Raw genomic sequence first — 20,959 nt, forward strand, 5'->3', positions numbered from 1 at the left:
TTCTTATAGTGACCCCCCTTGACTGAAGGTTGTCTGCCTGGTCCAAGTGATCCAGCAGGACAATTTCGAGCACTATTTATCCTTATACTTCCTTTACTGCCTTGTACAGACATCCCAGTTAGTTCAAAATACTCCTGAAGGCTGTCTAAAAGATAAGGAGCACTTGCAAAATCAATTGCTGGCAGTGAGTAACCTCCAGCAGTAGACTGGTAACAACTGACAAGTGGGCAAGGTGGATCATAGTGTCACAGCAATTTCTACACTGATTTGGCTCACCACAATCTCAGTGTCCAGAGGTCTATATTAGTTTCAGAAAACAGACTTAGAGCCCAGTGTATTCAATTAGTCAAGCTCCTGTACATAGGCAGAGGTCAAAGCTACAATGAGTGTATGGGAATTTTATCATCCTTCTGCTTCCTTAAGTACTCTAAACAAGACTTTTTGCCTGAGTTTTTTGGCTAGTTTCTTAAAGCACTTGTGCTTCCCAGTAAGTAAAGATGAGGGCAGCACAGCACATTGCTGGCTGTTCACAGGAGGGAAAAGCAGAACTCATTTAATAAAAAAACAAAATAAAAAAGATTCTGTTTCTCCACATACACTTTTTAATAAAATCTTTGTTCTGAATTGTGACCTTTATACAAGGAATAACAACCCATCTTGCTTATGGAGACAACCAAAATATAGTTAAATGGTGGCTGGAAAAGAGGAATAAACATATATTAAAGCAGTAAATCAGTCTGTATCCAAAATTCTCCCCATCTCTCTGCCTTGCCTTTTATAATGGTAAGATCACAACTCCACACTGAAACCAGTGGACAAAGCTTTCTTTTTAAATATCTACAGAAGTCTTTGGGGGCAAAAAATCTAAGCATCACCCAGTTTCCTTCACAATGAATATGCTTTTTCAGCATGCGTGGAAGCTCATTTGAATTAACAGGGATTCACTGATGTCTATGGACTTTGGATCAGGCCAAAATTGCCTTTGCGAGGATGTAATACAATGATTTGCCTTCCAATGGTAATCTTGTAGTAAGGATAAGCAATATGGATTTGCATTTAAACCCACACAGATTTCTGTGGCACGTGACATGAATARCTCCCACAGGAAGACACTACTTCCAAGCTGTGTTATCAAGAAATACTCCCTGCCTTTGGCATAATTGTTCAGTAATATGCATTTTGTGTATAGAAGAAAACAGAAATGCTGACAGACCAGCTTTTATGGCTGCTGACACAAACTTTTGGAGCATAGCTGTGTAAGTTTTGCTGACATAAACCTCCTTGAGAACAGCTGCTATTGCCTGCTGCTTTGAGGAGGGGGGGGATGTTTCTTTCCTTTTTTTTTTAATTTTTTTTGCCTTCTGTGAAGTAATTCAGCTGGCTGTGCTGATAGGGCTGAAGTATCTACCAACACCCACTTATATTGTAGCTGTGAAAATATAAAAGACAAAGATATCTTCCCTTCTGGCTTCATTTTCCATTTTTCTTTTAGATTATTTAATAATCCTACTCTCAGTAGTAGTTAGATATGGATAGTTATCAAAAGCGTTTCAGTTAACACTAAATACAGCACTTCATTTATTCTTTCTAAACTGGTGAGCACTCAGGACAGGCAACATTCCCACAGAGAGTCAGATGTCAGGTACCATTTACCTGAAGGTTAAAATGCAACCACAGAGTAAGGCATCAGATTCTCGGGGTCTACATTTCACAGTGTAGCTAGCATAAAAGTTTTTTAAAAGACACCCAAAGAGCCTCTCAGCGCCCTGTTCAGCGCAAATAATTAAGAAACARCTAATGTCTCTCCTTCATCAACAAAGTACTTAAGGATATGCTTGAAGTGTTTTGCTGATCTAGGGCCTCAGCAATGTATCTGCAAGATCTGAATGCCCACAAYTCCCCCTTGAAAGTGCATTTGGATCACAGAGGAATTGATACGCTTTGCAAAACTTGACCTATCACAGTTAACACAATAGAAATCTCATTGCTTAATTTAGATATCCTGCAACCGTTACCACCAAACTGTGCTGAGCTTGATGTGCTACACGTACCTGAAATTGCCGGATTTCTTCAGCTGGAATGCTCATTTGATTATTCCTACAGTTGCTTTAATATAGCACAGGGCTAATTTTCTGACTTTCTAACCACGCTGTTACTTACAAAAGTGCTTCTAGCTCACAGATTTTGTTGAAAGAGCTAGTCAGTTCCTTCGTACGTTCATATTCACTTGTGAGTGTTTAAGGTGCTGCATTCACCAGAACAGCTTGAGTGTTTATCCTGAGCCAGAGCTTGGAACTTCCTAAAGGAGCAACTAAAGCATAGTAACACCTTTGCATAATCACAGATAACAGTGAAATAATATCAATAATGCAGTAAAACTAGGGCGCTAAATCTGAAACAACCATGTTTTCTCACTTGTTGCAAAAGAAGTTGTGCATCTGTGGACAGTAGACACTCTCAGGGTAGCTTTTTTCTTGTTCTTATTATAATTAGGTGTTGAATAACACAATATTTGAATGGTTACAGTACACAGTGAAATGCCCACTTGTGGCAGAAATCTGACAGACACACCACAGGAAGTTACAGAGAATCACAGGTGCTCAACTTTGTCAAATATGGGCAGAAAGTCTAGGCAGAAGGTTGAATCATTGAGTTGACAGATAAGCCAGGACACTGGGTTTTCTTGTAACTCCAGTTAACAAGCCTTGAGCCTTTTTGATTTTCGTTAAATGAACCATAGAAATTGCAAGCCATCCACAGCACCCAAACATACTAGTTTTATTGCCAAATATGCACAGAAATTTAGATAGAAAAAATTATCATTTTCCTAAACAAAATGAAAACATAAAATAAACTATCCTCAAAATTTCTGTGGTCTATGATTTTCTGTAACACTCTTTCAAATAGATTTCCCTTTCCATGAGCCAAGGGAAAGATCTGGGGTGCCATTCTATTCTTAAAAAAAAAAAAAATCTAAGATTATACAATTTTATTATCTTGTCCTTTGTTTATCTTTCCTCAAGTATTTCATCAAGAATACAGTGGGACAGAGAAGAAGGCATTCTTATTTAAGGTGACAAAAATAAATTGGAAAGAGCTAGCAAAGTGTAAGATGCAAACAAAGCTAGCCTCTATCACTGTACAGCTTGGGGGTACAGAGCTCTACTGAAAACGCACACAACAGTTYTGTGTCTGTTAGGCTTGAAGGTCTTGTCTCTTCCCGTGTGCAAGAACAGGGGACAAGATAGGCAAAAAGAGCATTTTCCGAACCTACCAACTGATTAGCAGTGAGACTGAGGTAACCAGATGCTGCCACATCAAAAGAATTTTACAAAAGCAAGTTCATTATATAAGCTGCTGTAAACATCTCTGCCTCAACAATGTCAAACAAATAAGCTAAATCTGCTATAGTTCATAGAGTAGCTAGCTGTAAAAACATTTCAGACTGTCTTAATTATGCCTAAATCCTAAATGAACCCCTGTTCATAAGCAGATTAAGCAGAGCAGAGCATTCACCTTGCATTAAAGCAGAAAAATCACTTTTCATTTTCCAGTAACAKGGACCTGAAGCAGGAAACAGCAGTTAGAAAACAAAAGTTACTAAGCTAGTATGTTCTCATTCATTAAGACCTGATCTCTACTGCTAGACAAATTATTTTAGGTTTTTACTTGAGACATTGTTGTTTCATGTACTTGAACTAAATAACAATACCCTCACTAAAATATTAAAGTTTAGTTCAGTGACCACAGGGAAGGCAGGACATACTGTGTATTTGAATTACTGCATCTGAAGGATTCTGCAGGAGACTGAGGAAAATATTTCATTTCTTTTAATTCTATGGCTAGGGATCTTAAATTATTTTTCAACTGAACAAAGACTAGAGCACTGAGACAGAGAAGCAAATTTTCATCCTACCAAAACAGCAGCGRTACCAAAGTCTCTTTGCACAGCCAGGGTAGCACATCCTCTTCAGAGGAAACTAAACACCACTGGCAAGAGCACCTACTGCTATCTGCTCAGTCCATTTCAAAWTTTTTTCAAGGATTAGTACCTTTAGAACTTTTTAAAAAATGTTTCAAAGATACAGAGGGAGAATAGGATGTGCTGTGTATCTTTTGGGTTTTCTCCACTGCACGGAGCCTGTATATTGGTTTCCTAGGAAACTGCCACAGTACCGAATTGAGCCGGCTGTGCTGTCTTGCTTGCCAGAATACACAGTAAAGCTCAAATCAGATGATGTAAATGGACAAGGCAYAATAATTAAAAGCTTTTGAAAAACTTGACAGAATTTCTTTGAAAAAAATAAAGATGCATGGTTTTCTTTGACAGAGATCAGAGATCTTACCAGCACCTTTACTTGCAATGTGCAAGGAGGGGTGTAGGGATGAAAGTGAAGTATCAGTGACTGAACAGAAATAATCCCCTGCAGGACATGGAGCGCAGCCAGCTCTGTTCTTCTCCACTCACAGTCGACCAATGGACCTCCAAAGCAAAGCAACAAGTGAAAGGATACTGGATTTCAGAAACTTCTACAGATGAATTCCACATGCTGCCTCCAYGTTATTAGGTAATCAGTTACTACAGTATTGCACTGTTTGGCCTAATTAACCTGCTTCCTTCTATCACCACATCTTTTATTTATGATGAGATTTTGAACAAGGAAGACACAACTTCTTTTCCTGCGCTCCCCAAACCTAAGCCATTCCTATCCCCTCAGAGCAGCAGGCAGCACTGCCTTTTGTAGGAGATTCTTCACTTTGAGCAGAAAGTATGCATACAAGAGCTAATTCTCTCACTGCTTGAGGGAAATGCTCAGCTAGGCACCATGCACTGGCTGTAGCCCATAAACACGTTTTCAGTGTTCTAGGGTCTCCAAGGCCAACAGATCTGAATATCTTTCCTCTTCTTGCTGAGAAGTTAAGGGGGAATGGGAGGGTTTTGCAGCTCCACATTACTTAATATATTGCATGAGCAAGAGATGAAATGCAGCAATCTGGAGTGTGAGATTGTACCTGAAATGGGTTCTCTCCAAATTGTGTGTGTGCACTGATTTATTTTAGATATTTTCTTTGAGCCTTAGATGCAAACTGATATAGGAAACAGATGAGAAGCTATACTGTATTCTTAATGGTAAGCCACTTTTCTTTTTAAACAGCATTTGATTTTAAAGCTACATTTAAAAGCAGAGACTGTGCACTGGGGGTGGGAAAAGGAAGTCAAAAGTATAGCATTTAACATTTTCCTATAAATACCAGTGGTTTGCTTAAAATGCTTTKATTTGCATCTGTTCATACTCATGAAGTTAAAATCATTTTATCGTCTATGCAAAAGATGATATTTTTAAAAAGCAACTTTACATAGCATTTTACCTTTCTTTTTCTGTGCTGTTTCCAGAATGTTATTCTTCTAGTCCTGCTTAATCAATGCACAGTCTTCAAATCCTAAATTCTTTACAATATTTCTTACTGTTTCTCTATTGTATAAGCAAATGTACAGTTTACATAACCACTTTTTTTCCCCCCAATCCGCCCTCCCTGCTCCGCCAGGGCCAATGCCCATCTTGAACAGAAGGCCCCCGTGTCTCTCTAGAGCTCTTTACTGTCGTCTTCCCTCTAGCTCCGCTCTTCTTGGCGGCGTTTCGGGCGAGCACACGGACTCTCGACACCTCAGGCGGCAACTGACGGCGGGAGCAGCCGCCCCCCTCACAGAGCGCCAACGGCAACGGCCGGCGCGCGAAGAGCGCGGGCGCCCCCGCGCGGCGGCCGGTAGCGCTGCGCCACAGCGCGGCCGCTGCCCGCCGCGAGAACCGGGCGGCGCGTCCCGCTTAACCCCCCCGCCCCGGGAGCCGCGCCCGCCCCACGCGTGAGCCGGCACCCCCTCGAGGGACGCCAGTACCCTGCCCCGAGCGCGAGCCCGTACAACGTGCAGCTGTCAGCAGGGAGAGACCACAGGCAATGGCGAAAGCACGATCAAAGAAAACACGCAGCACAACAGGAGCCTTATCCTTAGCTGAAGAGGAAAATAAACTTCTGCAAATGGAAGTGAAGGCACTAATCAGTTTATTTCGACGCTACGTCAAACAGCAAACTGGCAACCGCGCTACTCCCTGCATGCGTGCTGCAGCTCGAGCAGGGCTCCCAGCCTAGGGCTGCAAGAGGAAGACTGCAGTCAGCCATCATCTGCTCGGTAGCTCTTCTTGGAGGCCCCTYGTCAGGTTTTCAGGACATGCCACAYGTGACTGGCTGCAARGGGACAGTTCGGCGCGCAGCGCGGACACCACCGAGCACCGAGCTCAACCACGCTCCCTCAACAGTGTCGGCAGAGTACGCTGTGCTAGTCCCGCTGCGCTGTGGATCCTTCTCCAGGCTGCAGCGGGGCTCGTGTTAAATCACAGTTTGTAAAACAGATTTTGAAAGCACTAGCAGCTGAGTTTCCCAAGTGTTTTCATCCATGCAAACAGCCATCAAATTTGTACTCCTCACACAAACTTTGTAGACRTGTCTATCTGCTTATGGGCTGACGTGAGTGAAGAGGATAGTTCCCCTTGTACCACRGGCACAGTGTTGTTCTCAGAACCAACATTTGTTGAACATGATGCTCTGCAAAAGGTGGTAACATAAGAATACAAAAAAAACCTATTAAAAGCAAAGAAAAATATCTGTGTTGTCAAAATGTTTTCTACTCTATTCTTCCAGCCTTGCTCCTGGTTTCCTTGCACAAACATACCATGAGAAACAGAAGGAATATACAGTTTCCATTCTCTCTTGCATTGCTTGACAAATGTTACAAACATTTCARAGCTATCTCAAAAATACTATTCTAAACAAGTATAATGTGAAAAGGAAGTCTTCCAAAATTGCTCTTTGTTAGAAGAAAAGAGTTCTTTGAGTAGCTTGATTTGATGCAGGTGGTTTGGACAAAATATACTTCAAGCCCTGGCTGCTTTTTATTCATATTTTGCTTTTGTTCAGGATCCCCAAGGAGAGAATTTTGTGATGAATCAACTCTCCCTTTCAGAATCAGGCGTATTCTCTGTGGTCCCTGATGTCTTCCTTTATTGGTGTGGGTGTTTTAACTATGAGTAGCCAGAGAAAAAGCCTTTTCCTTCTACAGCAAAATAATACCACAAACCAGATTCTTGGTGGATGACTTTGCACTCTTGTCCAGGCTGAACATTTTTGCAGCTGCTTGTTATTGGACAGATTTGAGGCGACTAGGCCTTTCTTCAGCAAGGCAGAAGTCCAGGCTAGGTATAGATGGTCTTCTGCAGACAATTACAAGTTCAGTCTGAACTAGCTGGAGACAAGACTGTTTCAAGCTAAAAGCTTAGCAAGTTGTCTTCAAAAAAAAAAATAATAATAATTTTAAAAAGGCTTGCTATCAGTGTTAGAAATATACCACTATGCTGTCCTGGGAAAGTACTTCCAGTTTATACCTCACCAGTTTGCACAGGCAGAGCAACATCRCATTTTGCTTCCTTTTGATTGTATACACATACACTGTGTCTCTTTTGCATTTTATGCCCTCTTGTGCATGGTTTCCATGCTGTCTCCTCTTCTGCAAAGTCAGCTACTAGGACTCTGTACCAAACGCTGTCCCGACCCAGGCTCCATCTCCCAAGACTTCTTTTTTTCTCATCTCTCTGATCACTTCCACCAAGCCTGTCCATGACTGTTTCTAGAYCTCTCTCTCTCCTGGCAATCACACTGACTTCAGCCGCTGTTGAGCTTTTCTAGACAGTAGCCTGCTTCTTAACCTTATTTCTTTCAGTCCCTTAGCTACAAAACCCCATGACAGATCAGCAGAACTGAGTTAGTATTGAATTTCCTTTAAAGGTATCAGACAAGATCCTCAGAGAAGACAGGAGGGAAGAGGAATGCAGAGTAGGAGCTGCAGCTGAAAAGCAACACGCAATCACAGAACAGTACAGCCCAGTCTGTTTAATATTAATATGTACAGGAATGTCAGCATTGATAAAGTCAGTCCTTTTGGCCCTTTGAAAAATTCTCCTCGACTTTCTTTTCTGTGCACGATCAGCTTTTAATCCTCTCTCTCCTTACTCCACCTCCCCTCTCAACAACAAATTGTATCCCAAATATAACTAGATGCTTTTACACTTCAGAAATGAGAGAGKAAGATGACTTAACTTGGAAAATAAACTATCAAGTAGACTGTGTATCAAGGTCTTCAGAGAATAAAACAACCATCTTTTCTATGCACAAACAAGGGGAGTAAGGTTGGTCAGAATATAAGAATATGAGAAGAGGCGAGAGACTGGATTGGAGTTTTCCCTGTTTTTTATGTCAAGATTTCAACACTTGCTTTCATTCTGAATCAATTAGAAGATAGGCAGGCATTTCAGTCTCCTATATCCTGCTTCAGTTCTAATGGCTGTGCTGTGGATTTGCTCTTACTATGAACATATAAATTAAAACTTGCATCCAGGTGTATTTCTCAGAAGTTCATTCAAAGTAGAGAATATTTCCACAAAAAGGTTACATTTTCTACAAATATTCAATAACTTGTTAACACCTAAAAATTGTCTGTTATTACTAAGTCAGGCTATGAATTTCAATTGCAAACAATAATTCAAAAGGAAAATTTATTTTGGAAGCTCCTATTCTATTCACACAAATGTTAGAGAGAACTGTTCCAGAGTAAATTCACATATAGGTAATCTCTAAAAAAACAGTTCAAGCAAACAAACAATATTCATTCTTGAAAAAATGAAGCTTTCTCTCCCCTTCTCCATATCTTTTGGTCTCAGTTCAAGTTCTCTTCACAAAAGAGAAGTATCTTATGACTGCTAAGCTGTGTGAACTTGCCATGTTGGTGACAGTCATACACATTCTTCTTCCAGATTTATTTGAAGGGCAAGGAATCTGGACAGACTTGTGGAGCTTATCCATGGTTGAGCAGGGGGAACAGAGGGAGGGGAATGCTCCAAGGACACACAGGTCTAGCCTATTACACCAGCCYTACAAAGATTTAGCTCCTTGCAAATCTCAAAACACACAGTTCATGATTCTCAATCATTCACACTTCACTCACAATTCAGTTCACTCACATTCATACAGAATTGAAAGATAATACCGAAACAACAATTGTGTGTTATCAGGAAATTCACTTATATAAAACATACATGCCAATGACAGTATAAAAAGGCCTGTGAAGGTCTGACAAGAAACCGTTGCACAGTATCTGAATCTTGAACTCAAATGGACTGAAACAAAATCMTTACTTCTTCCTTTTTTTCAGGGGAGAGGTCCCTCTCTAGTGGACACAAATACAGATTAGAAAGAAGGAGGGAGGGAGAGAGGGAAAAGAATAAAACCAGCYTAATTCGCCTCAGATGATTCCACCAGCAACATCAAACAGATCAAAAGAATGTCATGATCTACCATAACAAATGCTGCTGAGAAGTCCAAAGAAGCCAATAAAGAAATAAAATCCCACCCATAGCAATCAAAAGATCATTGTAAACTTTAAAACAGTGTCATTGCAGCATCTGACTGCACCTAAAATCCAAATGTTTTTTTCAAACTGTTCAATTTGTACTACAGATGATTACAGTACAACTACCCTTCCTCYCATTTTAGATTAAAAATGTGAACTAGAAAGTGGATTTTGGTCATGATACTTATTAAAATAAAAAAGTCTTGCTTTTAAAATTAAATGAYAGACAACAATTGGAAGCAGAAACTGATATATTCATTTAGAGACCATTAGTTTACTTACTATAAACAATTCATTTGATGTTCAAACATCATTCCAGTCTGAAAATATACTCAGAGAAACCAAATACAGGTATAGATATKTTTAAGCTTTAACCAACATTTTTTGTTTCACTCCTCAACACTTTCTACAAAATTGTTTATTTTTACATATTCAAAATCTTAGATTATCCCTTAAAGACTTTAAGTCAACTCAGTTCATGTCTTTGAACCAGACTACTTTCTTTTACTGCCAAGAATCTGGAGTTTCTTTTCTGGCTGCCAATAATTATTCAGTTCCTGTACACAAAGATGTAAATCCTTGCTGTTCCCCATTCTGATTTGTCTTTAAAAATTCTTTGTGGACTTCAGGGGAAAACTTTCCATTCACTTAGTCTCTGGAGTTTCCTGAACCGACAGTTCAAACATCAACTTCAATTTGTCTGTAACATTCTTCACTTTTAATCCYTTTCCTCTCCCCCTTGAAAGAGCTCAACAGTTCACAGAAATCTTACCAAATATTTTCCCTTCATCTTCTTTTGCCCTCAGAGTTCCAGCCCTACTCCCTTGCTGTCCTAATCAAGAGGTGCACACCGTGCACTTAGTTCACATAGCTCTAAGCAACTCTCCAATCCAAGGAATAGCAAAGCCCCATTTAAGACCATTTAAGCTTACACGCTTCTTGATAGGAAAGAACAACACTGAGTAAAGTATTGGTGAAAATAGACAACCATGGCAAAGTCTGCCACTAGAAGCATCAGAAAATAGCTCTTCATTAGCAATAGACCTCTAGCCTCCCAAGGTTTGGTATCACCAAGAACTCCTCAATTTAGGTACTTGCTGAGATTTCTAGGGCTTGCAAACTTCAGTTTGCAGCTGATGCTTTCCCAGGTGAAAGTGTAAAGGAAGTGATAAATACCCTCACAAGAGCCCTTTGCTGGGGTCAGAGGAAAGGCACTATAATGGGAATTGGAAGGGCGAGAGTCCACAGAAGTCAATATAACAGGCTTCTGGAAATGCCCACAACTGGTTGGGGACTTCTGTGAATGTTCAGTCAGAACTTTTCAGCAAGCAGCAGACAAGCTTGGTCACTCCTCTTTTTGCAAACYTATGTGCTATGACTCATGCATACTCTGAGTGGCAGAGACAACCAGTTTTGTCATTTCTAATTTCAAAGACTGTATGCTATGCACAATTACCCAAAGGCAGTAACACATTAGCTATTTCAGTTTAGATTTGATCTGCTCTTCTATGCAGGCACATAAAGCATATTGTAGCATTTTATCAATTGCACATATTCAATCTGCAAGATCTTAATTAGCAGCTCCATTAATATCAATGAAGTGAGTATASTCACTACTAAGAAAAAAAAAATCACCACACATTTCATCTGTTGCATAAGGCATTTTTTGCTTCTGAAGATGAAAACACCTCCTGACTGATTACTTGTGAACTAAGCATAATCTACTGGCATCTCAATGCCCTTACTGAAGCTGTTTGTATGCTAGGCAAACTGCACGAAGCTCTGTGCAACTAGCTTTTTAAATAGTAAAGTCATTTATTTCTAGCCAAGGAACAGAAAATGAATTTCATGGACCCTGAAACTACTTCATTTATCAACATCTTCCTGTCCAACACCTATCAGAGCTGAGTTATTTTAGCAGCACTTTTTCAGAACACCTGAATTACCAGGTGCTTCAGGATTANAAAAAAAAAAAAAAAAAAAAAAAAAAAAAAAAAAAAAAAAAACTTGAGAAAGGCAGCCTTCAAACAGTGCAAAGCCCAGAAGGCCTTAGTTGGTGATGGTGCTCACAGTATTTCTCCTGACCTAAGCAACAAAGCAGAGGCAGCACGAAGCCCAGTGCAGTCTAAGAATGTAACCCATGCCTCAAAAGGTTGGGTGGGGCTGGCTGGGAGCTGACTTCTGCACTGCCATGGCCAGGCACTTCTCAGTACTCCAGCGTGCACAAACTGCAGTCCTCCCTGGGATTACATGTAAGTGTACGCTTAAAACCACCACTGGCAGAGGTGCTGTATGCCAAGCCTGAACTGGTGGGATGGTGGCATCACAACAGCAGCRCAAGAAGGAGCTTTTAGCAACCTTTATGATACCCCTGAGTTAAGTCTTGAAAAAAAGGCAAGCTCTTTCCTCTCCCGCAGTAGTGTGAAGGAGTAATAAAACATATCCGCATCACAGAGGAGGACTGGAGGGTAATGAGACAATTGTGGTGATAAAATTTCAGGAAGCATGCTTCACTGTAAAAAGAGAGACCCCTCAAGAACATGGAGTTCTGTGTCYACAGTATCCTGCTCCTTGAAAGGAAGCACCATCTTCTTTCACAAAATAGAAAACGAAGTGCAGAGACTCTGTCCAAAGCTCTGACTAGAATCCTTCTTTGTGCAGTACTATTTTAGCACCTTAAAAGGCCTAAAATAGTAACAAACATTCCTATTAACTGTAGTATGAACAAAACTAGATTCTCCTATGGAGCGAGTGTTTCAAACGTAAGGCTTATGCAACACAGCCTCACTCTGCTCTCCCTTTTGGAGAGTTAAACAAGATGTAATTTAACTATCATATTACACTGTTTAAAATAAGCAAGACCTCAGCCTCTCTTTTAAGGTACTTTGTAGTTATAGATTGGAATGATTAAAGTTTATTTGTTATATAAAATGGTTGCTAACAAAACATATTTCTATTTAATTCACAATAACATCCTTAAAACCAAAGCAAAATAAGGAAACAAAAGTCTAACTGTAGCTAAGTAGATCTTGGATGGAGCCCAGRACTGACGAGAAACAAAGTTTCACACAAGAATAAAAGAAGTTTCAGCTTTTCCATTCTGTTTAATTAAACTGCTTTTTAAGAGAATGAGTTTATATAAGTTTTTTTTTTTTTTTAAAAAAAGCATAATTTTGAAGAAARCTTACATTGAAGTAAAAGTGGTTGTTCACATTTTAAGTTAATGAATTTTTAAGTGTTGGAAGTATTTGGATACTGCTTGCCCAGATGGGGTTGTGGAGTCTCCATCCTTGGAGATATTCAAAAGTTGTCTGGAYATGGTCCTGGATAACCTGCTCTAGGTGACGCCGTTTGACAGGGAGGTTGGACCAGGCGATCTCCAGAGGTGCCCACTATTTTTTGATATGAATCCATAATATTTATATTACAAATGTTTCACACTTGCTTGCATCTTACACAAAGAAAGTTGCTTTTACACTTTTTAATTTTACCTTGATCTTTTTGTCTTATCTCAATTACAGCACACAAATATCAAATCTGGTTAGAATCCACTCTCTTACTTCATGGACACTTACAGCTTCAGTTATGACTGAAGTCTACATACTCTGGGTTTTTTTCCACCCTTTTTGATTCAAAGCAAACTTTTTTCCTTCAATTTAGACAGAGGTCTTCAAAGTATAATAGCTGTCATAGGCCTGTAAATTCTCATGCACAGAATTAGAATMACTGACAATACAATTCAGAGCATAAAAAAGGACTTGACTTCTGCATAAGCATCAAGGATAATTGCTGCTGTCTTTCACTGTAACATCAAGAATGTGTTTATACTACTAAAGTCAACAGAATATTATCCCCCCAAGCCCCCCTTTGAATGATAAATTAGCCAGCATTCTCTTCCCCCTTCACCTCTCTTTTCCCTCACTAGCAGCTCTTTGAAATTTTTTTTTATAGAGTGCTTTGCTAATATTTCATTTGTAAACCTCAAGGTCAGGCTGCAATCTCCAAACAACAAACAAGGACTCACAAGCACTCTTTCTTCCCACAGTTGCTCCCTGCACTATCAAAACTGGATGTAAGACAATTATCCAAAAGGACATTTTGGACATTATACAGTCAAAAATCTAGCTTTTTCTTAACCCCTSCCTCAACATACATTCTATTCTTCATTTATGTGCTAAGTTTCCTTAACACTGTACAGTGCTGTAATTTTCTTTCTCCAAACTCCTAAATTTACCAATGAGGAGACATGATAAGCAACAACTATCCTCTTCCTCATTTCAAAAATCAGTGCAACAGACTGCATTTAACATGTAGGAATTACATTGTCCGGGGCAATGCCAAGAATCACTTGGAGCAAGTCAGTTTTGCATCTTGGCAGAACTATGCCTTAATAAAAACAAACAAAAAAAATCCCCAAAAAATTCAACAAAAAAACCCATGCCTACAATCAAAGATTTCCCACAGATTAAGTTGCTGCGGTAGTTATCCAGATTTACCTCTCTATGGATTCAATCCAAAACTCATTATTGGCAACTAGCTTTTGTAAAAGCCCCGTATGTGTTCTTCCACAACAGGAAAGCTCTTCAGTTATTGATAGTCTGAAAAGAATCCTAAACTCTTTGAAGTCTGAGATTAACAAGAGAAAGACGTAATGTTTGCCTTTGGCTTGGTGAGTGCTACAGGCTGTGGGGGAGAGAATCCCTAGTAATATATAACGTAACTTATACAGTGCTCAGTCTGGTGCAAGTACTTCAGAGAATACCCTTACAACTAAAGGTCAGGAGGTAGCGAAGTTATTGGTAGCTCCCTATTACTAACACAATTTACAGTTTGAACTTTATATACAGATCTTTCAAAGAGAGAAATGTAAGCATGAATGGCTTCCGAGAAAACAAAATTTTTGCTTAAAACAACTCTTCCCTGAATGCATTATAGCACCATGTTTGTAATTTCTTTGAAATGGCATAAGTAGAATTTAATAGCAGTGACAAATATGCCAAACCCTGTAATTTCACCTTTTTATTATGCTAGGAATTAATTTAGAATAAAGCCTGTTCTAGTTCTTCAGAAAAGTGGCCATAGGCAAAGGAATTAGCATTTGCACTAGCATTTTAGGCTAYAGGCTCACAAAAAGCATAGTAGTGCACTAAGCTTTTACTCAGCTAGTCCAGATAAAAAGACAGTTTTTGTTAGTTTAATTTTCAGTTAGGCCAAGCTGCTGAACTAGCTCACTGTTTAAGTAAACATTCAAGCCTATGATCAGTACCACTGTACAGTGGAAGATATTAACTCTGTGCTCCATCAACCTTGGAGATATCTTTCTGTGAAGGGACGAGGCATGTTAGGAAATCCTATACTCTCATCTGACTAGCCTGAGTGGCTAAYGCCTTCTTACAGCAAAGGTTTTAGAAGACTAACTCTGCGTTATTTTGAATATCAATCCATAAATCGTAAGTTAAAAAAGCCTTCAAACCTGAAGTACTCACGTTTATTGCTTCACAGCTAGACTTCAACCTATTTTTATTCATAACTTAATCCTTGCCTACATGAACCATGCCCACTCTGTCTTCCTYTCCAATTCCTTTGTCGAAAAGAAATACAAACTATAACCTGAAAAATAAGTTATTACTTCCAGTAATTAATGGGGGGGGAGGTAGGGCTAACAGTGTGAATTCTTTTTAGCTCCTTTTGTAAGAGTAGTAGTACTTCATATCCTCACATGATCTTCTACAATTCTCATATTGTCTTCCCCATCCTATYGCTTTCCAAATCCTGATATTTAAATGCTTCAGGGCAGTTTTTACTTCAAAGGCTTATGTTTAATTACGTTTAGTAAAGCTGAGACAGCAGGATCTAAAATGAGAATGGTATCACGAAAGGAGCTAAAAGGTGATTTTGGAATTCAACTGAATGAAAAAAWTCTTAGAGAGCTCAAAAGGTATCCCCTTCTGCAAAATCACTGCTCTGCTTAAAAGCAGCTGCAAAACTCCATTTCATGAGGATTTAGACCATGCCAGCAGGATATTAGAGTTAAAGGGCTTTTTTTTCCACCCCCATTTTATTCCAAATTTAAAATGAGAAGCCCTATTTAGCCAATAACAAATATAATGAAAAAAAACATAAGGAGGAAGAGAAAGAGATGGGTTTCAGAACAGATTACAAAGAATAATACAATGTGGAGGGATGGCAGATGGCAGAGAAAAGCAAGTAGGAAGTGTAAGCTAAATACATTTATATCTCTTAATTCAGCTAATTTAGAGACAAAGCTGATTAGTGTTGACATCTCAGCTTTGTCTACTCAATAACAGGAACTGAAAGCTGAAGTCCTCTAGAATTTTTTTTTTCCTTTTGATCTCTGTTTCTAACTCTTCTGAGCAGGAAAACATGAATTAAGTGAATCTTAGWATACAAGAACTAAACATTTAAGGATGATTTTATTTAAATACATTGCTGATGTGTGAACCTAAGGAWGACTTTCCTGTAACTTGTACTTACTAGCACTTATGAACAGAGCACAATAGATCTGTTTTAGATTATTTTTGGACTACTGTATAGAACACCACTATTTAAGGTTGAAAATACTAGAATATGTTACTGCTGCTAGGTTTCCTCAAACTAGCAATGCAGCTGAAGCATGTTTATAAGTACAGCTCTTTTTTATTATRGGGTTAGAATCTCAGTCAGAATATCAGACACTGATGGCACACTATGTTATTATATGCTTACTGATATCATAATGTAAAATACRAAATACAGGTTGTCAGAAATAAAGTCAACATGGAGTTCACAATATTCTATCCAGATTCTTGTCCATCCAGATGATTTCCAAGGCAGGGAGAGTAAACAGCCTTCTCCCAGCTTTCTTAGCTTCCACAGCTGAGAGTGTAGGATGTTTACAGTACCTGTCACTCAGAGTTTTTGAAAACAGATCAAATGCCAGCAGACTTAGGACAGATTTCATCGCTGACTACAGGAAACATGCAGACATCAAGTCAAGGGATAAAAAGCATATCCATGATTATTTTATACCATATGAATTCTAAACAATGTTAAGTCCTTTGTGCACATGTGGAGAGGTGGAAGAAGGAAGTACACAAGAAAGTTTAGCTTCAACATCTCTGGATGACAGCCACTATTATTGCCAAAAYTGTATTGCAAGGCTTCCTGCCAACTCACCCCAAAGTATTCCTGAATCTCTTGATGAAGCTGTGCCTGCAAACAAGAGAAAATTCACCATAAGTGCACATAAACACATTCACCAAAATAAATAAATAAATAAACACCCCACCCCCCCAAAAAAAACCTTTGTCCTTATTTTTTTTAATTTGCATTCCACAGGTAAAAACTATGATACGATTTTTCCATGGGACTGAAAACTTTTAACACAGTTTAAAAGCAATGTCCTAGAGTGCTGGCTTAGAGAAGTATGTACTGTATCTGGCTTATTTCTAATCGTTAGAGGAATGATGGTTCTGGGATGCCTTTGAACAGTTTGAGAAAACAAGTACTTTTCAAGATACAGATTAGTAAATTTAGGAGTCCAGTTAAACAACAGGTAATTGTAACAGTGGTATAGAAATGTTTCAGGAGATACATTCCTCTCAGAAACTCCTTAAGAAGTCAGTTTTAAATACATCACCTCTGCAGCGAAAGGAGTGGTGGTGGTTGGGAAACAAAACAAGAGAACCTGCAGATACATAATGAAGTTTATTACTCACAAGGGATAAAAGCCAAAATCTTTAAACGGGGGAAAAAAAAAAAAAAAGATTCTGCTTAAGCAGGTTGTAGAACACCACAAAAAACCCTTCAGGACAAGGTTATTAGTAGTCTATGCTTTGTTTTTTTTTAAAAAGAAATCCATCTCCCCCTCCCCCAAAAGTACAAGTAACTGGGGACTTGGATGGTCTTATAGATTCACATCAACCTATCTGAAGTAAAATTAATCTTCTATTGAAAAGACAGAGTAGCTTTATCTAATTGCTTATTCCATAGAAAGGTTGTTCTCATCCTAGTATTGTTCCTTGCATTATTCTCACCAAGCTATTTATAGCAGAGTATATTGGACAGCTTTCTGAAGAAACAGCTTACCTTTGGGCATAAAGTATGTTTTAGTTGGACTGAAGTTACTGTTTTTATACAATTTTCTCCTCTGCCATTACCTGCATCTCATCCCAGCACTTCTGCAAATCAGGCCATGCAGCATCTAAGAGCACAGTTCTTGCAGTCACAAAAAATCCCTGTTGGCTTTGGTCAAGACAGAGAACAATAGCAGCAGCAGAACAGAACGCTGTAATAACATGCCCCACTTTACTATTCATAAGAAGGCCTACAGATTTGAAGAAGTCTAAAAAGTTCAAATAAATCTGAAGGTTTTGATCACCTTCAGCTTCCAGTCTGCTGCAAAATAAAATGAACTTTGAGGCAGAAGGCAAAAGTCTTGTGTCCAAGGACCTGCAAGAATTAAAAAGTTTCCTTCTCAAATTGACTGYGATGAATACATTTTGCAACTAGTAGCCAAAGAGCCTGCTCTGTAGATCTGAACTCAGCAGATTCATTTTAAGTATTCACTAGGGCCATAAGTCGGGTATTTCTAAGACATACAGTGGAAGAGAGAAATCGTTCTTTAACCAGAAAGCCAAACTACTGAGTGTCAAATAACATTACAAGAGACAGAATAGCCTAGTGTTGGCCCAACAACAAATCAGCACAAAAAATAAAAGGATGCAAAGCCTACAAATAATTTCACAGAGCTGCACCCTCAGTGCAAGAAAAGAAATAAATCGTATCATAATTTAGGTTTGAACAGACCACAAGAGGTCATCTGGTGCAAGTACCTGCTGGAAGAAGGACCAACTTCAAGGTTCCAGGCAAACAATTGCTATATACTTTACATTTCTCATCCAATATTTTCAGCTAAGTATGATTTCCAAAAGGGCCTTCAACCTTTTATGAGAGAGAGATGAAAAATAATGCTGCAGTAGTTTCTCACTGAAATTACTGTGCTACTCTGAAGTGATGGCAGACAAGCATCTGGTAYTTTGACTGTTAACAGATCCTATTTTGATCAAAGACTATGATGAAAATTTTATTTACATATTATTCAAGTGATTGATCATGGTATCACCTTGACTTACACTTCTTATTACTGTTGGTTAGAATTTCTTTCTATTTATTTTATTTTCCATGTACAATTCAAAGTTTGATGCTTATAAGTCAGACAACTGGCTTTGAAAATGTTAACCTATGTTAGATCCTTTAGCACTAAAGAAGTTTTCCCAAGTTTAATACAGTGAAAATATATGGAAACAAAAAAAGTTTACTTTTTTTAAAAACAGTAATGCAATATGGCAATAAGACAAAAGAACATGAAAAATAAGAAGTATGTATATTGTACTCGCTTGCAAGAGGAAATAGTAGAAAAAGAAAACATCTGTTTTGTTTTTTCTACAGCAGCAAAGAATCTTACTTTCAAAATATACCCATGAAGTATTAGAGCCATTAGCTTCATATCTAAGAAAATTTATGAGAGAGAGTGCAATAAAAGGCAGCATGCTGTCAGCACACAGAGGAAGAAAACATACCAAGGCCAATGATGCAATGAAAAGGAAATATTGAAAGAGATAGAAGAGAAACAACCAGAACAAGAAAAATCAGAATAAAACTAAATAATATATAMAGCAATCCATTTCAAGATTTAAAAAATATTCTTTAGCTTCAAAGTTTAAATGAATGATATAAGTGACTTAGGATTTCAAAAGTCAGTTCTGCATAGATATTTCAGATATGCTTCCCACCAGATATTTCTCCTCCTTGGAATATTCTTAGCAATCTCAAACAATATAAGGAAGTTTTCTGATAAGCACTGCATTTATACATAACATAGCAATTCCTATGCTAAAAGACTTAACATTCAAAGCAMGTGACAGGGGAACATGACAGCAATTAAATGATTACTTTAAGCACAAGTCTGGTATTTTTATTGCTACCCCATTGACTGCCTTTGATTTCTAAGTCATTTCAGATGACTATTATATTTTATCCAATATCTCTGAAGTCTGAATGATGCTTCTAAAGTGAGATAGTTGAGGAAGAGCAGAAAGAAAGTACACCATGTCCCTTTGCTGAGATAGATGCCTACCATTTGCTAGGCACAGTTCCTCRTCTATTTCTAGGTATCCAGATAGCAGCAAAAGACACAGCTGTCCTGACAAAGCATGGCCTTTTATATGTTTTTGAGAAGGAATAAAGTAGGTGATTTGCCAGCAAGTCCTGCACAGGGCTAGGCTACAACTCTGTACCTGAGTTCTGAAATAYTAAATATTTCACTTGGTTTCAAAATAGTAGTAGCTCCTACTGTCAAAAAGACAGAATTTCCAGCATCTCTGAACATCCAAGAACTGGAAGCCAACTGGCAATAACTTGCCAGTTAACTGACAGTAACTGGTGCAGTCTTATCAGCATTTTGCATTATAGGTGGAAAGGCAGCAGCAAATTTAGCAAAGAGTTTTAATGAAAAGCTCAATATTGCTCATTCTTCAACTTTACCCTCAAAGGACTGAAGCAAGCAGAAAGAGGTAGAATTTCCAGATACACACAGTTCTAGACACCTATTCAAATTTTGTATCATGTATATATTTTAAAATTAACAGCAGATAAATCAGCAAAGCCGTCTCTGTTTTTGTGATGAGAAGCAGCGTTAAGATGGCAAAGAGGTCGATGGCCTTTAAACAAGCAGGTCTGTGCCTGCTCAGGTCGAATAGTACTTTGATAATGTGAACAGCAGTAACATCTACAATGTGAGAAAGTGCTGAGACCAAAAAGCAAAGTCACAGTATKCAGGAAATCCCAATCCACTCTCACAGGCCTGCTAGAGTTAAGGGAAGGTAGTGCCCGTACAGACGGCCATATATACAACCATGATTTCAGCAAAGTCATCACAACAGTGAAAAGCTGCTCCAATTAAGCCTTTTTCTAAGACCTCAAAGGGGCATGGTGTTAATGAAACAGTATTTGTGTGACCCTGGAATCTGTCCTCCTTACCTTGATCTTTCCCTTTGCTTTACTATCCTACACTCAGTGGATTTGACTACAAATCATATCAGTTATGAAGGAAGCAGCAGCCAGAACAACGTAGTACAACAACAACAACAAACCAATCTCCCACCGCAAAAAACAGTTGAAGCAGTATACCACAGTCACCTGGAAGGAAGAAATTCCAAAYTGCACAATACAGGCCATGCTATAAAGGGACTGCAATAATTCATTTGCTTTTATTTCATAACAATAAGAGCAAAGGACTGAAAATAAATCCCAGCCTAATTCAGTAGCCTCTTTTCAGTAAGTTATTCATTTTCTTGTGATGATAAGTCAGGTACCAACACGCACAAATTACTACTCACTTTACAGAATATTTCTTATAGTCAAGAAACACTTGATTATATCACTCAATCAAAGATGACCTGAAGATCAAGAAAAATTACCCTCAGCTTGTAAAGAGAGAAA

General features: G+C 38.6%; 1 protein-coding gene across 1 annotated transcript in view; it reads right to left on the bottom strand.

The window, feature by feature from the left end:
- Positions 1–20,375, bottom strand: part of OGFRL1 (opioid growth factor receptor like 1) — a 51,847-nt gene extending 31,472 nt beyond the window's left edge. The window contains exons 1-4 of the mRNA XM_085316084.1: positions 20,354–20,375; positions 17,546–17,622; positions 17,097–17,144; positions 16,634–16,669 (exon numbers count right to left, since the gene is read on the bottom strand). Coding sequence (XP_085172210.1) covers positions 16,634–16,669; positions 17,097–17,144; positions 17,546–17,622; positions 20,354–20,375 — 183 coding nt within the window. The remainder of the gene's footprint in view (positions 1–16,633; positions 16,670–17,096; positions 17,145–17,545; positions 17,623–20,353) is intronic.
- Positions 20,376–20,959: the final 584 nt, after the last annotated feature.

The sequence above is a fragment of the Rhea americana genome, unplaced genomic scaffold, assembly GCF_003343005.1.
Source record: "Rhea americana isolate MKP2758 unplaced genomic scaffold, rheAme1 scaffold_45, whole genome shotgun sequence".
Taxonomy (NCBI): domain Eukaryota; kingdom Metazoa; phylum Chordata; class Aves; order Rheiformes; family Rheidae; genus Rhea; species Rhea americana.